This window comes from Typopeltis vanoorti, chromosome 19 (genome assembly GCF_054136105.1).
Source record: "Typopeltis vanoorti isolate ZY-2024b chromosome 19, IOZ_Tvanoo_1.0, whole genome shotgun sequence".
Taxonomy (NCBI): Eukaryota; Metazoa; Arthropoda; class Arachnida; order Uropygi; family Thelyphonidae; genus Typopeltis; species Typopeltis vanoorti.
In genome coordinates this window covers 73,526,529-73,546,503 of record NC_143567.1, presented here as the reverse complement: position 1 = coordinate 73,546,503, position 19,975 = coordinate 73,526,529, and the positions used below count along the sequence as shown (strand labels likewise).

At 32.3% G+C, this 19,975-nt stretch overlaps 1 protein-coding gene across 3 annotated transcripts in view; it reads right to left on the bottom strand.

Moving 5' to 3' along the window:
* Positions 1–19,975, bottom strand: part of LOC150096246 (afadin-like) — a 512,466-nt gene that overhangs the window by 152,852 nt on the left and 339,639 nt on the right. For all 3 annotated transcript variants that reach the window (XM_090409377.1, XM_090409378.1, XM_090409379.1), the window contains exon 21: positions 19,047–19,165. In XM_090409377.1, coding sequence (XP_090265503.1) covers positions 19,047–19,165 — 119 coding nt within the window. The remainder of the gene's footprint in view (positions 1–19,046; positions 19,166–19,975) is intronic.

The following is a 19,975-nucleotide window of genomic DNA, read 5'->3' as shown; positions in this document are numbered from 1 at the left end:
TGCGGAATCTTCCCTGTTCTGAGACTCATATTAAACATCCTGGTCAAAGGAATGATCAATTCAGCTGAACACTCTTTTAGCACACATGCTGATATTCCATCAGTCCCTATTGCTGAATTCTCATTCAATTTGTGCAACAGCTCTAATACCTTGGCCTCACACACCTGCATTTCTTCATATAGTGAAGAGGTAATAAATATGTTTGAAGAAGACATAAATAAAATAAGCAAAAACCTAACAGAAGTAATAATCTCAGCAGCCAACAAAAAAAAAAGCAACAAACAACAAGAAGACCATAAACTTTAATAGGAAACCTTACAACTACTAAAAAAGAGATGAAATATGAAACAAGAAAAAACTTAACTTCTAAAATAGAATATGCATAACTATGCAAAACAATAACAAAAAAGATGAGAAATGAAATAAGATCTCATAACACTACAAAAATAAAAGAAACAATTGAAAACAATAAAAATATGAAAATTCTAAGAAAACATTTATTTGTTGGTAAAAGTCAAATAACTGCAATAAAAGTTAAGAATGGAACTACAATAAGGAACCAAGAACAAATCCTAAGCAGATAGAAGAATTTTATAAAGAACTTTATAATGATCCTTCAATATATAAATCAAATAAATAACTCTTCCCCATCACATATGGAATTCATCCCCCCATTCACTTCAGATGAAATAAAACAAGCATTAAAACAAATGAAAAATGTCCTGGTGAAGACCTAATTCACATCGAATTAAATGGGGAGAAACAACATAATTTACCATGTCACAAACTTACTAAATCTATGCCTAGAAGAGGGAGAAAATACCAGAAAACTGGAAAAATGCTACTCTGATACTGTTATTTAAAAAAGGAGACAAAGAAGAAGTAAAGAGCTACAGGTACTCCTTGACTCACGACAGCCAAAAATTATTATTAAAAATTCTCTAATTCAACTTTGCCACCAGCATATGCATACATATATCACATTGCTTTTGCATACACATCGCAGAATTGCCATTAGTCGACAAGCAAAGCCTATCACCAATACGCAGTAGCAGCTGCTATGATTCACCCACTTCTAACTTATCACAGCCTTTGGCAAGTTAGTTACTAATCAGCAGTTGAAGTGTTAATTTCTCTCGTTGCAAATTTTGTATCTCGTCATAACCCTATCATGTCCAGTAAGAGAAGTAATACTACTGATGAAAATTCCAACATAAAAAAGAAGGCGGGGAAAGCTTTAAGTTTAGATGATAAAATGAAAGTCATTAAAGCATATGACAAAGGAAAGAAAGTTGGTGAAATAGTATGAGAAGAAAAACTATCACATTCAACTGTTTCAACAATTATAAAAGATAGATCGAGAATAATGGAGGCAGCTAAAGGGGCAGTTAATATGAAATGTATAATTTTAACGAAAAAAAGAGAAGGGCCAATTCATGAAATGGAGAAGCTCTTAATGATATGATAGATGATCGAATCAACAAGAATATTCCCAGTTTGTATATGATTCAAACAAAAGCACGCAGCCTATTTGACAATTTAAGGAAATAACAAGAAGATAAACACAGCGAGCATATATTTAACGCTGGTAAAGGTTGGTTTTATTGATTCAAAAGCCGATTTAACTTACATAACATACGAATAACAGGAGAAGCTGCTAGTGCCGATATTGAAACTGACGAAATTTTCAAGAAAAACCTGAAAGAGATGATAAAAGATGAAGGCTATTTGCTAGAGCAGATTTTTAAAGTAGATGAAACCAGACTGTTCTGGAAAAGAATGCCAGAACGAACTTACATTCACAGAGAAGCTACATCACATCTGGTTTTAAGGCATTTAAAGATAGGATTATGCTTCTTCTTGGAGGACATGCTGATGGTTTTAAATTAAAACCATTTCTTGTTTACATTCACAAAACCCCAGAGCTTTGAAAAACATTGACAAGAATAAGTTGCCGGTTTACTACACGAGTAATCCTAAGACTTGGATGACAACTGTTTTATTCGAAGACCGGTTCTTAAATCGTTTTATTCCAGTACGTGCCTACTGTCTTGAAAAAAAAAACATTCCTTTTAAAATTCTATTGCTACTTGACAATGCTCCAGGATATCCTCTTCACATTGACGATTTGAACGAAAATATAAATGTGATGTATCTACCGTCCAATACAACAACTGTGATTCAACCTATGGATCAAGGTTCGATTGCTACATTCAAGACATTATCTGAAAACTACATTTCTCAAGGCAATAACAGCAATGGACAATGATGTTATAACATTAAGCGATTTTTGGAAAACTTACGATATTAACCAATGCATCCAGAACATTGGAACTTCATGGAAGGAAGTATCAGAACAATGTATGCGAGGAATTTGGAAGAAGTTACTACTGCAGGAGACACTCGAAGAGTACAATGAGCATAGTATGTTAGAACAAATTGGTGAAGAAATTGTTGAAATTGCAAGAAAACTGGATCTAGAAATCAATATTACTGATATAGAAGAATTAGCAGATCACGAAGGTGAACTGACTGATCAAGACTTGATTTTCCAAAACGTTGTAGAAGAAGAAAGGAATAATGAGGAAGATGAAGAGAAATCGTTAAAAAAATTTACTGTAAAAGGATTAGCTCAAGTATTTTCTAAACTAAATGAAGAAATTCAGCTACTTGAAAATATGAATCAAGACACTGATCGCTTCACCAAAGTTGAAAAGCAAATTTGAGAAGCAGTCAGATGTTATAGCGAAATATATGAAGAAAAAACCCAACAGACAACATTAACCAATTTTCTGATTAAAAAAAGTTACTCCCGATCACGAGAAATAACCATATGAGAGACAGTTACTCACCTGTTTAATTAAAGACACTGTTAATAAGTTTTTTGTTTATGTTAACTTAAGCTAATTTAAAGGAATTTCAAATTAAAGGTAAGTGCACCATTTTTGATACATGTGTTTATGTATTTTTTCTTAAATTTTTCTTTCTTAATTTTGTATTTATATGTATATGTGTGCTAATAAATAATTTATGAATCTTTATGTAAGTTTATACATTTTTAACCATTATAAGTTAAATAGAAATCTAATTTATGAAAATATTATAACAGAATTATAAAAAGTCCTCGACCTTACGACGGAGAGGTTAGAACATAATAACCCAGTCGTAAGTTGAGGATTACCTGTATACACCAATTAGTACTCTCTAATCTGTACAAAATTCTCACAAAAGTAATAACAAACAGGTTAATCCCTCTTAGACTCAAATCAACCAGCAGAACAAGCAGGATTTCGTAAAGGCTTTAACACAATTGATCATATTCATGCAGTAAAACAAATAATAGAAAAAGCAGAATACCAATTGCCTCTCTGTTTAGCCTTTATTGATTATGAAAAAGCATTTGATTCCATAAAATTAATGCAATAATCAAAGCACTCCAAAATCAGGGAATTAATTCCTGGAGAATATATGGACTCTTCCAGGAAATATACTACACTGCAACAGCAACAATCCAACTTCACGCGAGTAGCAATAAAATATCAATTGAAAAAGGTGTCCAACAAGGAGACTCTCTATCACCCAAAATCTTTACAGCAGTTCTTCAAGAAATATTTAATAATATAAACTGGACAAACCTTGGTATAAAAATTAATAATAGAAACTTAACATGTCTAAGACATGCAGATGATATCATAATTTTTGCAAACACTCCAGAGGACCTTAATATAATGATAGAAGACCTATATCATGAAAGTCGATCTGAAAAAAAAAAAAAAAAAACAGAGAAAAAATTAAAATCATGTTCAACCATTTTGTAACACCAAAAAACATAATAATAGAAAACAATTTCTTGGAAAAAGTCTCTTCATATTACATACTTAGGTCATCTCATTGATCTAAACTGTGGACTCCAAAAGGAAATAAATGGAAGAGTTCAACTTTCCTGGAGTGCATTCAGAAAACTGAAAAGCATTTTTCAAAACAATGATGTCTCACTCTGTTTAAAAAGGAAGACACTGAACCAGTGTATACTTCCAGTCATCACTTATGGTTGTGAAACTTGGTCTCTAACAAAGGCACTGACAAATAAACTAGCAACAACTCAAAGAAAAATGGAGAGGTTGATGCCAAATGGTTGATGGAGAGGTTGTTGCCAAAATTAAAAACAAAAAATGGAGAGGTTGATGCCAAATGAAGAAGTTGATGAAAAATGGAAAGGTTGATACCAAATTGTTGTTTGGTATACTGTGACAAACTGTTCTTGTGCTCTGAAAACACTGGATATTAAAAGATAAAAATTGAAACACCTGGATAAGAAGCCAGACTCAATATCACTGACATCATTCTTCGCAAGTGACTAAATGTCATATGAAAAAGAATAAATTGAATGCTTAAATCAATATTTCTGGGTTATTATAAAAAGCGACCATCTTTATTTTGTATCTTTTACTGAGGCATCGAAGGCCGCAAGAAATTATTTTGTGGGCCACATGCGGCCCAAGACCTGCCAGTTTGATGCCCCTGCTATAGACTTTACCAATTGCACTTTGTGTCTTTTGTACATTTATTTTTTTATGAGTGGTGGTCCACTATACTGGCCAACACCATTCCACCACTTTTTCTGAAACCCATGAACACAACAGCAGGTCTACCTCTATATCCTGGAACAGTCCTTCACAAGTCCCCCCCCCCACCCCAAAGGACTACAACTATTTCTAGTTATAGTTTTTCATAAAAACATAACAGATTCCTTCTTCTTGCCCACATATGACACTGAGATGATATAGGTATTGCAACCTCTCATGTGCAAGACAGATATAAATAGCTGGTATAAAGCAAAACATAAATGAAAGTAAAATACATGTTTCCAGAATGCATTTATGAAAGATTAAGTGTTACTTTTAACTCAGATCAGGGATTTAATAGAAATGAAGTCCAGAATAGAAAAATAAAATTAAACAATTGTTTAAAACCTCTAAGTCATCAATTGAATACAATATCAATATAAAATGCAGTGTGTAGAAAGGCAACAGATATTTCCATATTTTTTCCCTATACATATGTTATGTGTATAGCTTTCCCCTGTTTACACAAGTGAGTAACTCATTAATTTTCTGAGTGTTAAGCCTAGGATATATGAATGGATGGATGAATGAATATAATGTTGAAGAGGTGTCACAACTTTTGCCATCTTTCAACACAATTAACTTCAAGCACAAGGAAAACATAGCTCTGAAATATCACTCAAACTCTGACCATGTTTTCTCTTTCAATTATTTATTTTTTATTTTTTCCTCCCTCAAATATGTAACAGTAAAATAGATTCTTAACAATTAAACAATACAGTTCATTTATTTATTAATAATAAGTAGTAATGCTACCCACAAAAGATTATACTCCTGCAATATGCTAGCCAAATAAGCAAAGTGCTGTGATCTTACTCAAATTCTGACCACGCTTTCTCTTTCAATTATTTATTTTTTTATTTTCCTACCCTCAAATATGTAACAGTAAGATGGGTTCTTAACAGTTAAAGAAAACAGTTCATTTATTTATTTATTTTTAAATTAATCTTACCCATGAAAGGTTGCAAACCTACAATATATTAGTATAATGGGTGAGCTAAATAAATGTTTCTGCTCTAGAAACCAAAACAAGGCTTTTTTTTTTTTTTTTTTTTTTCTTTTTTCCCCCAAGTTACTTCAGGCTTCCAAATAAGCAAAGTGCTATGATCTCACACCATATGATGAAATTCATTTACAACTTAAAGGAATTTATAAGCATCCATACCTATAGTGGAATTTGAATCCATAGCCTTTGATTACAGGACAGATATTCTATCGACTTGACCAACCAGGCAAGAAAGAAAAAGAAAATATTGAAACATTCAAAGATACAATCCAGATTTGTACCTCTGAATATTTCAATATCTTCTTTTTCCTTTGAAGAAGCTTAAGTTAAAACAAAAACATAAAACTTACCAATACTATGATTACTAACCTACTTTATATGCATCTCACCCATGATAGTTGAAATAATAAATTAATATTGTAGGTGGTTAAGGATTACACTCCAAAACCAAGCTGTACAGACCACACAATGAATTCCTCCACGCCATTTCGGACACCAATGATGCGAGATGTGATGATCTCACACTGAACAATGAAAATCATCTACTACTTAAAAAGCTTCAACAAATATCAGAGCCCAAACTGTGATTGATTCAAATCCACAGCCTGTTGGCTGTATAACAAAAATGCTATCTGCTTAGCTAACTGAGATGGCGATACATACATTAGATAATGATACTTATTATATACATATTAAAGAAATTTATCTATATTGAAGGATATTTTATATATGGGGGACCGGAAAGTAATCAATTATTTTTAATAGGTAATTTTTAGCTGATTGTTTTTTTTTAAATAATACAAATTATTAAATTTGATTTTTATTTAAATATTAGCATTACTTTTCTATTTAAAAAATCTGTTTTTTTTTTTAAATTTTAGATTATTTTATTTAATATGGCGGACTTTAAAGTTGAAGAGCGCCATTTACGTCATTGTATGCTGTTTTTGTTTCACCAAGGAAAGAATGCTACTGAGGCTACCAAAATCATTTGCTCAACTTATGGAGACGTATTGAAGGTTAACAAATGTCAGCGATGGTTTACAGAAAAAAAAATTTTGATCTCTCTGATCGTCCTCGATCTAGAAGACCTCTTACGCAAGATGACGATGCTTTTAAGACTCTCGCTGAATCAGATCCAAAACAAACCATACAAGAATTAGCAGAGAAACTTAATTCATCATGGTCAACTGTCCAAGTACATAAGAGTGGCAAGGTTCTTAAACAGGGTGTATGGGTACCGTATGAACTGTCAGAAAACAATAAAGCACAGAGATGGGCGATTTGCAATTCATTGTTGACCAGACAACAAAATAACCCCTTTTTGGAACGAGTTGTAACTAGTGACGAAAAATGGGTGCCGTATAAGAATAATAAATGCAAAAAACAGTGGCTTTCTCCAAATCAAACTCCAATTCCAACACCTAAAAATGGACTTCATCCACAAAAGGTTCTGTTGTGCGTTTAGTGGGATATTCATGGAATTATTCATTACGAACTCATTCAACAAAGACTATCACAGCAGCCATCTACTGTGAACAATTAGAGCGACTACATCAAGCATTGTTAATCAAACATCCTGCGCTTGTCAATCGAAAAGGGGTAATTTTGCAGCAAGATAATGCAAAACCACATTCTGCAAGAATGACTCAAGAAAAAATTAGGCAGTTAGGATGGGAACCTCTACCACATCCTTCATATTCGCCGGATATTGCCCCTAGAACACAGCATAAGAAATAAAACCTTCCGTTTGCAACATGATGCCCAAAGGTGTTTGATATAATTTTTTACCTCCAAAAAAAAAAACTTTTTTCAAAAAAGGAATTCTAAACTTAGTAGATCGTTGGAATAAGGTTATAATTAATGATGGCAATTATAGAATTGAATAATATTAATTTGTTCTTTAATCAAATTTATATTAAAAATGTAGTTCAAAAAATTTATTACTTTCTGGTCCCCCCTATACTATTATTATTATATTACCAATCTGGAGCTGAGTGGATCTTTGCTTGTAACCAGACTGTGGCTTTGAATCCTGGATGGTAAACTATTTCTCCTATCGGATATGAGAACCATTTGCTTATCAGAATACTGGAGTAATTTGAAAAAAATTCCTTATTTTGCTTTTACTAAAAAGTTGCTGTATTATTTAACCTAGGATATACTACTGTTCTTTAAGGTAACACTTTGTAAGTAGGATCACCATAAAAATTTAATAAAAATTATATTATATCAACGTTAAAGAACACTTCAGCAGTCAAATGCTTCTGCAATTCATCATCTTGGGAAAGAGCCCTAGTTCAACTGTAGTTCAACTGAAGGACTCCAATAGGTTATTTTCAGAAAGATAGTAAGTTACTCTAATTTAAGCAGTAAGTAACAAGTTCTCTCTTTCTACCCACTTCTCACAGAAAACTGTGAGAAGTGGCTTTTCTTTCTGCTAAACTATTAGTCAAAGACATATCATCATCATGCATATCAAGGATTTAGGCCTAGCATGGCCTGTTCTGGCCTTAGAAGTCATCGTTGAATCATTTAAGAGGACGTCCTGGTTTTCCTTTTCCTAATGGCTTGTACTTTAAGGCTTGTTTTGGTAATCTTTCTGTTTTCATTCTTTGAACGTGTTCCATCCATTTATGTTTATATTTTTTAATTTTTTCTATTACTGGTTCTTGGTTTAATTCTTTCATAATTTCTTCATTTCTTTTCTGATCAAATAGGGTATACTTTGCAGTTTTTCCCATAAACTTCATTTCTACTGTTGTTAATCTTTGTCTTTTTTTTGTTTTATTGTCCAGATTTCGCTTCCATACATTAAGACTGGTAGGGCTAATGTATTGTATACTTTTAGTCTGGTTTGTTTTTGAACTAGGTTTGGTTTAAATATAGAGTTAATTATACCTGTTATTTTTAAATATTTTGAAATTTTTACGTTTATATCGTTTTCATTTTCATATGTGATCGTACCTAGGTAGTTAAATGAATTCACCTGTTCTAAGATCTTGTTATCTATTACTATTTTAATTCTTGCTGGATCTTGTCCTTTAAAAGCCATAGTTTTTGATTTTTCTGTTGATATTATCATACCATAATCTTTGGATATCTCGTTTAGATCTAAAATAGCTTTCTGTAGTTTATCTTCAGAATTTGTAATTATTATTTGGTCGTCAGCAAAGAGGAGCATTTACGTTTACTGTAGGAGAAAGTTTAATTCCTTGATGTAAATTTTTATTCCATTTTATTATTTCATTTAAGTAGATATTAAAAAGAGTTGCTGAGAGGGGACATCCCTGTCGGACCCCGTTTATCTCTCTCGTATATGATATCTCGTGATTTAATCTTATTTGTATTTGATTATTTTCATATATACTTGTGATAGCTTTTAGGATATTATTTGGCATTTGTCTTTCTTTTAATATGTTAAATAATATATTTCTTTTAACTTTGTCAAATGCTTTTTCAAAGTCAATAAATGCAATATGTGTTTCTAAATTGTATTCTCTTCTTTTCTCTATTATTAATTTTAGGCAAAAGGCCAGGTCTATACATGATCGTCCTTTTCTAAATCCATTCTGTACTTCTAAAATAAAGTTTTCAGAATATTTCATTAGTTTGCTATTTAAGATTCTGCTATATATTTTGTAACAGGAATTTAGTATACTGATATCTCTATAGTTTTTAGGGTCATCTCTATTACCTTTTTTAAAGATAGGATTCACAATTACTTTTTTTCCATTCTATTGGGGGGATACCAGTTGAATAAATTTTATTTAAAAATAATAAGAGTCTTTCTTTGAATCTAGTTCCTGCATATTTATATAGCTCTGAACCTAGTTTATCTTCTCCAGGTGATTTTCCATTTCTTGTTTCTTTCAGGCTGATTTCTAATTCTTCTTTAGTTATTTCCTTTTCATTTTCATTAATTGTTTGCCAGTTGTCTTTTTTAAAATATTTGTCTGTCCACAATTCTGTGTAGTAATTTAGAAATTCTTCTAATTTCAATTCAGTGTTTAATTTTATGTTTTCTTTGGTATCTGCATTTAAGTGTTTCAAAATTTTATATACATTGGGCCTTATTTTATATAAATCATGTTCTAAATTAGAAACAAATTTGTTCCATGATTCTCTATGTCTTTTTTTGACTTCTCTTTTAGCTATGGCTCTCATTCTTTTATATTCTATTTCATCTTCTAATCTTTTACTGCTTAACCATTTGTGATAAGCTTCTTTTTGATTATTTCTTTCATTGTATCATCCCATCGTCAAAGACATATAATAATAAAAAAAGCTCCTGACAGACTTGATCAGCAAGTGGTTAAAAATAATAACAAAAACTACATCCATTTGAACATTCAGAGTATAAGTACAAACATAAATCATGTACTTCCACTTACAGGCATTTACACTTAAAATCAAATTTCTGAAGGATCCAGCATAAATAGAGCCACGAACATCATCTCAGAAGAAAAAGAACTCTATGATGAACTTACTCATTTATCAGAGACATTAATAAAAAAATGCTGTCCAAGGAATTTAATCAACAAGATTCTTCATAGCAATACCCAACAACAACACAATCTACCATCACTCAATACAGATTATCCATAGTTATTCCTTATGCAGGTATAATGTCAAAAAAGATTGTAAAACTTTTTAAGACTTTCAACATCAGAGTTGCATTCAAACCGATTAAGACTGTCCATCATGTTTTAAGATCGCCAAAACACATTAATGCTTTTTTTTCAAACACGCTGGAGTGTACAACATCCCATGTGCTTGTGGCCTAAACTATATAGGACAGACGTTCGATAAGCCCCGAAATCCGGAAAAAAAAAAACATATAGGAGATGTTAATAACAACAGAACAGACAACTCAGGTCTAGCCCATCATTTTGCGATTACAAACCATACCATCGACTGGGATAGCAGCTCCGTGCGTTATCTAGAAGAAGACTTCCGTTGTAGAAATTTCAAGGAAGCCGTAGTAGTCCTCCACTCTGGAGAAAATCTTAACAGAAACCAGGGAATGATAATAGCTGACATATGGAAAACCTCAATAAGATTGCTCTACCAGAATTTAATTTCACTCAAAACTACAGAGTGTGCTCTCACAACAGTGACTAACACAACACGCTCCATATGTGCAATGTTAGGCGTTCTGTTTTAATTTATACAATAGTGTTACTCCATTTTCTCTGTACTAGCCACTTTGAGTTTTCTCTTACTGTTATAAGCTCTGAAGAAGCCGAACAGCCATGTTCGGCTTCTTCAGAGCTGTAAGCATTAGATGTTTATAAATCATAATTATATGTTTGAATGACCAAATATAATCTCAACAATGAACAGTCTTACAGTTTCTTAGCTCCATTCAGTTATATTTGTTCCTGGTCTCAGCACTCCACAAATTCTGAAAATAACTGACTTTCTATGAATGAAGCTCAACACTATCTGCAGTCTATCTACTCAAACAGGTAGTCATCTCCCTAGATCAGTGGTTCTTAACCTTTTCGAAGTCATGGAACACTTTTGATTAATAGAAAAATCTGGGGAACACAAAGCATTAGGGTCATAAAACTATGCATGTACTTGCATAGTTTTATGACAATAAAAATATGTATGTACTTGCTTTTTATAAAAATTGAACATTTTAATGCAATACATGAGCTTGTCAGCTTTTGCAGATTTCAGCAATATCAGGTCTAATATGTGATATAGCTACCCTCATCTCTGTCTATATTAGTAAGTCTTTCACGCTTTTAATTTTTATATTGGATAATATTGAAAAACCGATCTCACACAAATATGATGTTGAAAACTGTTTACAGTGCCCTTTGTGAAAGAGCTGGGTATTTGGCTTGGACAAAAATCCAAAATTCCTCAAGAGTTATTTCAGAGAATTTCATTTTTAGAGTACGATCCGTTGACCAGGTAACTAATAATTTTTGTTCTTCTTCTTGTAATGAAAATTCACATCTCGATGTATTAACTGTGCCAAATGGATTTCGTATCCAGTAATAATTGTGTGTATTTAAGGAAGGAAAGTAACTTGAAATCTTTTCTTCCAATATAAATGTTCTGTTATAACGGAAATAATTCCCTCGACATTTTTATTATGGAGTGAAGGAAACATATCTACTGTATTTTTTTCTGATATGCGGTTTTTTCAGAGATACTTTTTTTTCTGAAAAGCTGAAAATTTGTCGGTGGATGTCAAAATATTTTCATTTTCCCCTTGGATACTTGTATTAACGCTATTTAAGTAATTAAAAATATCGATTAATATACCATTTTAGCTTGCAAAAGCATCTGTACCTTCATTTTGAAAAAAAAAAAAAGCTAATAATTCATTTCTAAGTTCTAAAATTCGGAATAGCACTTTACCCTTCGATAACCATCTTATTTCAGTGTGCAAAAGCAATGATTCGTACTTGGCTTCCATAGATATGCAAAGTTTTTTTTTTTTTTTTTTAAAAAAAAGGCGTGTTTTTAAAGGGCTTTCTTGACGATGTAATTTACCATATTTACAACTTGGTCTAGTACAGGTTTTAATATTGCCGATAATGTTTTTGAAACTAGGGATTCTCTGCGCAAAAAAACAGTGCGTAGATACAATATTTGGGTTTATTTTCTTTTTCTAGCATTGATAGATAACCATGCATACAAATTCCTACACACAGTTCCAATGAAATTTTTAAATTTTCTAAATATGACGTAATAGAGTCAAAAATATTTTGTCCTATTTTATGTTCGGTAAGTTCTCTGCAGGATAGAAATCCATTCATTAATGAAACATTGCGCTATTGGATAGTTTTTCTGAGTGTAATTGGAAATAGTTTTTCCAATTACACTCAGAATTGTGTCATGTGACATCTTTCACCGGCAGAACACTTGTAACCAGTTCACGGAACACAAGTGTTCCAGAGAACACCGGTTAAGAACCACTGCCCTAGATGATTTCAATGTCTAAACTGTAACTGGCTTCTCATTTCCAATTCTACTGACCATGCTGAAGAGATACAGAAGTATTTGCTGTAGGAAATGATACCAACCTGAATACTGAATAACTTTGTCCATCGCAAAATATTTGATCTTTGCTAGAGTCCCCCCATCCAGATATATCAAAGAAGTCATCTCTTCTCTCAGTAGTAAGACCATAATCTTGCCTATGTTTCCTCTCCCACAATATTCCCCTCAATCAGTAATTCACATGCTCGTGTTCTTTGGCACTAGAACAGTGGAATGTGATCATTCTGGGATTTCTACTTTTCCTTTCAATAAACTATTGCTTCCACTCTCCTGATCCAAGGTATGCAGTCCAAAAGAAAATTCAGCATACTGTAAAGTGGCTTAACAGAAGAACCCAAGTCTTATTCTTGGCCTGCACTGAAGTACATGACAAATACAAATGACCATTAACAAATCCAAATGAACTTTGAAAGGAACAAATGCTGAAAACTTGTCTCCCATACAGCTGTACACTCTGATCCCTTGCAAAGGCCACTGGACATAATGCCTGCACATCTGCACAAATTATCAAGCAAATCACAATGCCAGAAACAGTACATGGGCTCCTGTTTTCCATTACCAGAAAGATCAGAAGAATCTTAAATAATCTCAACAAACATCTCTGATCTTGAAGGCAGGTATTTCCCCAGTTATATTCAAAAGTTGCATTCCAGAACTAACACTCGTCATATATATCATCTCTACACTCTTTTATACTCAACTGGTATCGATCTAAATATATGGAAGGAAACATATTCAGCCATTCTAAAATTGGAAGATGTTTATTGTTAAACTACTGCAAAATCAGTTATCTCAATTCTCTCTAAAATAATAAACACATCAACAGGCAACTTCTTTGCTACTTGGAGATTCACTTTAATCTAGGAATGCAAGCATGGATTCTGTCACTCTAAAACCATGGCGGATCTCATAACTTACATCACTCACTCCTGGACACATTCTGTGCCATGGGAAAGTTTGGAGAAACCTGAGAGAGTGCTCTTGACATGTCAAGATCATCTGATGGGATACAGCCCTGAGACTTCTCCATATGCCACCCTTTGGTTTACTTTCATTCTCTGTAACCGGAGGTTTTTACTCTGTTTATCATCACATGTTATGATGGATGACTTCCACTGTTCAAAGTTTCTCAGCAGTGCAGGAGTGCTCAGGTCTCTGTTTTTTTTTTTGTCTGACCATATCAATGATCCTATCCATAGTTTTGCTGACAACAGTATATCATTCTCCTATTCATTCCTCCAACATCCCAAATTTCAAGAACTTCTACAACCAGTACTGGCACTTAGTCCATTGTTATTGAATCTTAACATTAATCACATTGGGAAGTATTTGACTGGAGACATCTAGCTATTTACTGATGGTGCAAAGACAGGCAGGGTAAGCTTGGAATTCAACCGAGCTGCTGCTATTGTAGAATGATTTGAATAGTCTGGAATTGTGGGAATTTGAAAATGGTTCTCAGTTCAGTATTAGTAAATGTAAAGTTATGCAATTTGGTGTGATCAGATACGTTTTTCAGTAAAAAAATCTAATTTACCATCCTTTATTTTTGATATACAAATAATCAGAAAGAATCATACTTCTCTTCTGATATACAAGGAAAGACCAGAAGTAAATGCCACATTGTGTAAATTATCTCCTCAGTCTCAAAAAATCTTGACATCCTTATCTGCTCAAGATGATACTTTTCATCTGCTCATCTACTAACTCTCACAAATCTCAAATTCACCCAACCTAAGAATGCTAGTTCTGATGTTTGGGATAGTGCACTAAGGACTTCCCTAAAAATTCTCAATTCTGTGCACAGGAAGGCAGTCTGGCTGATCAATGATCCTAGTAATGCTGTTTTACATACAACCCTTTTCAGCCTTATCTGGAAGGGGGACTTTCTCCCATGATGAATGCCATGGATGGCACCCATCATTCTTCTGCTTTCTACTAAACCTGTTAAAACAAGCAGTAGCTACTGAACATCCATTCACAGTAATTTCAAAACACACTGAATCTGCTTGTCTTCTTCCTTCCTATTTCATTCTAACTGCTTAAGAATGAAACTTAGAGGCAGTTTTTCTATTTCTATAAAATGTTCACCTACAACCTCCAGCTCATCAGTAGAAATATCAACAGGTTCCTCCTCCTTCAATTCTTGCCTACTCACGACATCTCTTATGTATCAGATTTATAGTATTTTCATGGACTCTACTACTGCCCACAATCATTCCTTCATTTTACTCTAAGCATGTAAAAACATGGGCAACTACTGATCAACATTCGTCTACAGTTCAATTTCAAACTTTGTCATTCTCCTCTTTCATTTCATGTGCATCTACATTGTATTTTCCCCAAAGACTTTCAACTGCTCAGAAACAGATTCGTTCTTTCTCCCTAACTACTTTTCCACACTACTATAAATTTTGCCACCTGTTTTGTGTGGACACACATACACACACAATGCAGCATAAGTGTCTGAAAATTTAAAACCTTTACACATGTTCTCTAATTTAAAAAAAAGAGAAATTAGTCTAATTACATACAATTGGCAAAAGACTTTCTCCAACTTAAGGCAGCCATCGAAAGATTCTAACTTTTCATAAGTCAAGCAATTTCAATGAAAATCCCATTAAGCACTTGCCAGTAGAAAAATAAAATTCACAATACCAAAGTAAAACTTATTGACTATTCAAAATGTAATACGAAGAATTTCTTATTTTAAGCAATAACTATCATATATGCTCTCTAGATAGAGTAGAAATACTGCAAAACAAAAAATGTCTTCTGTAACATGCATACAAGAAAAAATTAATGATCTAATACTAATGCAGTGCATGACAACATACAACTGTTATATCCATAGCTATTAATTAAGAGTTTTAATGATTCAACTTCATGAATGAGTAATAACAAAATAATTATTCTTAATTCTACCTCTACTAGCGGCTTTAAAATAACTCAAATCCTACAACAAAATCTGATCTATAAAACTGTCAGAATTTGATTTCTGAAATAAGAAATTCTATTTTGAATCTATGATTCTTGCATCGTAAACAGGTTAATTCCACAAAATTGTTTCCTCTTGCCAAAAATACAGACAATTTTATATTAGTGCTTTGTTTAATATTCTATATTCATTAATTTTTGAACTTTTTTTTCTATTTTGGTTAATCATTTCACTAAATTACTAATAGACAAAACAACTCTTTCATACATCTCAAGAATGAACTCCAATATTTCACTTCATAGGCTTCTTGTTTATAAATATGCATACTAATCAAAACACTCTGTTTTCCTGATATCAACAATTTGTCTGCACATATGGTCATGTTATTTTCTCTGGCAAGCAATAATGGCAATGCTATGAGTTCATCTCCATCTGCTAATTTTTATATCTCAACACAATCTATGTAAAAAGTCCTCATTCCAAGTTCCTCTTCTCCTTATATCCTACATGGGAATTAGAGAAAGGTCTTTCCAAACATACGTAAGTGGTAAATCATCTTTAGAGATGTTATGAATACAACCTTTTTACATGAAATCAGAACCATAAGACTTCTCTGTAAAGTCTGAGTTGGAGGAGACATCATGATACAATGTTCTATTTAAATATGGAGACTTTTGACAGTGTTGTGGCAGCGGTGTTACATATGCAGTACTAACACAGATCTCAGGAAGATATAATAATCATACAATAGCATACGATAGATATAATAAGAATACCACATAGCATGTGGTATGCTTATTATATTTATTTCAGTGGAAGCATATATAATTAAAGTTCTCAAACACTTATGAAAACTAGGGGAGTTTGTTGAAGCAGACCACAGATTCTCATAAACTTCACACACAACTTTAAAGGAATTCCATTCATGTTCAACAAGTCATTAAATTCCTGCTTGGTACCCTTAAGATCATGATTAGCTTCCTAACAACAATCGTCCTTCAAATTAACCTTTTATTTGTCAGGCCTTAGCTTCTAGAATATTACAAACTACATCAACTAACCCAGATCTTTATCTTCCTGTCATCTTATCAAAACAACGGTTTTGCTAATATTTTTTCTCCTATTCCATTTAAATGACCATACCACCACAGATTTGCTAAATCTGTGGTGGTATGGTCATTTAAATGCTAACAATGCTAAGATCTTTCCTAATATATCCATTTTTAATATGATCCTACAACTTATACCATTTATTCAGAAACTAATTTTTCTCTGAGGTCATGGATTGTAGTCTCTATGCTTAGATCAACTGTTTTATTTCTAATTCAACTCTGAGATCTGTAAGTTAACACTGGTTCTGAACACTGTCTTATATACTGAGGGAGTTAATTATATACTATTAGTTTAGTGTTCTAGCTAATTTCTTATTCCATATAAAGTCATTCATATGGCTCTCCATCATACCAGCTTTACTTATTCTATTATGCATTTCTAAAATGTGTTATGCTATGTCACTAAAAATTGTGATGAAATAACTAAAATACTTTGCTTGTTCTATAGAGAACAAGCAAAGTATTTTAGTTGGAGAACATCAAGTGTGTTCTCCAAAGAGAACACACTTGATGTTTTCAGTGTTCCTGCATATTTTTGCAGTTTTTTTTAATGTGTTTTATCACAGACTTTCACAACAAATTTGGTATACAGGAGAAATTCAATTTAGTTTCATTAGAGTTCAGAAGACTTCCACTGGATTAACTTCATCTGCATAAAGTAAAGAGCTGGGTTAGCCCATTTCCTTCATATTATGATCTATAGATGAATGACAACAAAGAAAGCATACAACCTTGTCTTACACATGATTTTACATTAACACATCTTCAAGTATTCCTTCAATTCTAATGGCTGACTTCAGATTAAGTATAGGTAATATACTGCTCTATATAATGTCCTATAATTTTAGTGTTTTTGCTATTAACACTTTATCAAAATTTCTCTTCCAGATTTACAAAACAGATCATTATTATATTCATGATTTCTCAAGTATTTTAAAAGAAAATTTGATCCTGACAACCTCCATTTACCTAAACTCAGTAAGTTCTTCCTTAACCTTTCTCTTCAAAATTTTCTTAGTCGATTCTTGAGTAAGCTGGCATAAATCTCACCTGGATCTCTTAGTTGTGGCTATTTGGAATTACAGCCAAAGCAGATCATGAGGCCAGTATATCATGTCTGAAGAGTGCATGTGTTCTTCTGACTAGTTTTCCCTATTAGAAGTACCTTCTTATATGGGGAAGCTCTGCAACTCAATCACTTACATCTAGGATGAAAACCTAGAAGGGGCTTTTCAACTGAAGGTAAGTTAGCCAATCTCATATGCAGAAAAAGGGTTTCCTCACAGACTCAGGATTTTCATCCAAAAAAAAAAAAGTCAACAGGCACAATTAACAAATACACTGTCCTCAGACTATTAGCTGAATCAGCAGGCCTTCTGATATCAATGAGAAAATAAGAATGTTTATTTACTAGTTTATTCCATTTCCAATAAACAAATTTATTGTTATAATAGTTAGTATGATCCTGTATATCTTATTTATCTTTGTTAGCCTAATATTCCAATTTTTATCAGTCATCTTTATATGAAGAATAAAAATTTTCCAATAGTCTTTAACCTGACAATTAAGAATCAAATCTAAAGTTCAAACTTAAAAATTATATGATTTTGATTAACTTGATAATGTGTGATTTTGAGTTTCTCAAAATCACAGATGTTAATTCAAACTGAATTTACTTTATTTAATTTATTTTAGATATCAAGTTGTATCCAGAATATGTGCTATGAAAAATATTTATATTGGAAACTTATTTTACTTTCTTGATAAAATATTTCAGCAAAGCATTTGAAAGTGCTGTCACTTTTCACTTCTGTAAAATCATAAATCCTATTTAAATTTATTTATTTTAATGAAAACAATGAGAGATTCGCATGCAGCCAGTCATGAACTATTAACATGATATGAAAAATATTAGATAAAGCTGTATCCAGAAGTGCTGTGAAAGAGACATTAATATAGGAACCTTACTCTGACATTTTCTAACGATATATTTCACAATAGCATTTGTAAGTGCTATGGATCAGTTTTCACTTTTGGCAAAATAAACTATTATCCATTTATCATAAAGCCTACAAAATTATTTATTTATTCATTTTTTATGGCATCATGAAAGAGATACAAGATAGAAGATGACAGCTCAGTGAACGAAGATAAAATATATTATTCCAATTACAAATTTAAGCTGAAGAGATTATCATCAAATTCATCATCATGCAGTCTCCCTTTGTTTTTAATTCTAGGTCAGAATTCCAAAAATCATGCAATAAAATTAAAATGTAGTTTAGTCTTAAAACTAAATTAGTATTCAGATTACTTAAAAAGAATAATCTAAAACTTACCTCGCTGCATGACAGGAGAAGGCTTGCTCAGAAGAGCAGCTAAGCCATGATAAATAGCTCCTTGTTTAGCTACCTCTAAGGTCACAACTGGTCCAGTTCGAGTCATTAACTCAGCAGCTCTAAAGAAGAGATACTGAATTATTTTCAGGCACAACATCTTGAAAATATCAGCAGCAATCAAGAGAAATTATGTGGATGACCACAACTAAGTTGTCTTTGATAGCTATTATAAACCCCTAAAAGTTTCCCAGAATAGGCATGAATTACAAACCCAATGGAATGAAAGACTAAAATATAAAACTAAATATACCATCATTTCCAAGTATGTACCTTCAAGGAACATATGGTTCCTTGCAGGTACATACAAGTAATACTTAATTTTATTATTACTATTTTCCTATCAACAATTTTCTTACAAATTAACCAGAAAGTATTCTGTTATTTGTCAGGTCTCCAATATGGTCAGCAGTTAGATTTCTTCTTCTAAGGCATTTTTTAAGTATATCAATACATTTAGATCAGTAGTTTGAAAACCCAAATCAGCTTTCAAGTTGCATTCAATACATTATCTAAAGACTACCTAGAATTTCACATGGCATATTCTGGTAATTGGACCACATATTTTTAATAAGCTATATAAAACACAATGAATTAATAAAAGACCCAACAAGTTTCGTAAGTCGTTTGCTTGACTTATATCTTCAGGGTAAAAGGTAACTTAAAGTTTAAAACACAAAGAAAAGAGAAATTATTAGTAATAGTTCATACTATACAGTTGTAGCCATCTGACTATTCATAAAATTAAAAATCGGAATGTAGATTCAAAGCAGTGCTGAGTTCAAACAATGCTGGATGATGCCACGTTCTGTTGTTCACGTTCATAATGTCCGAAGTCTGATTGAGGTATATTTTTTATTAAAGTTGACCAA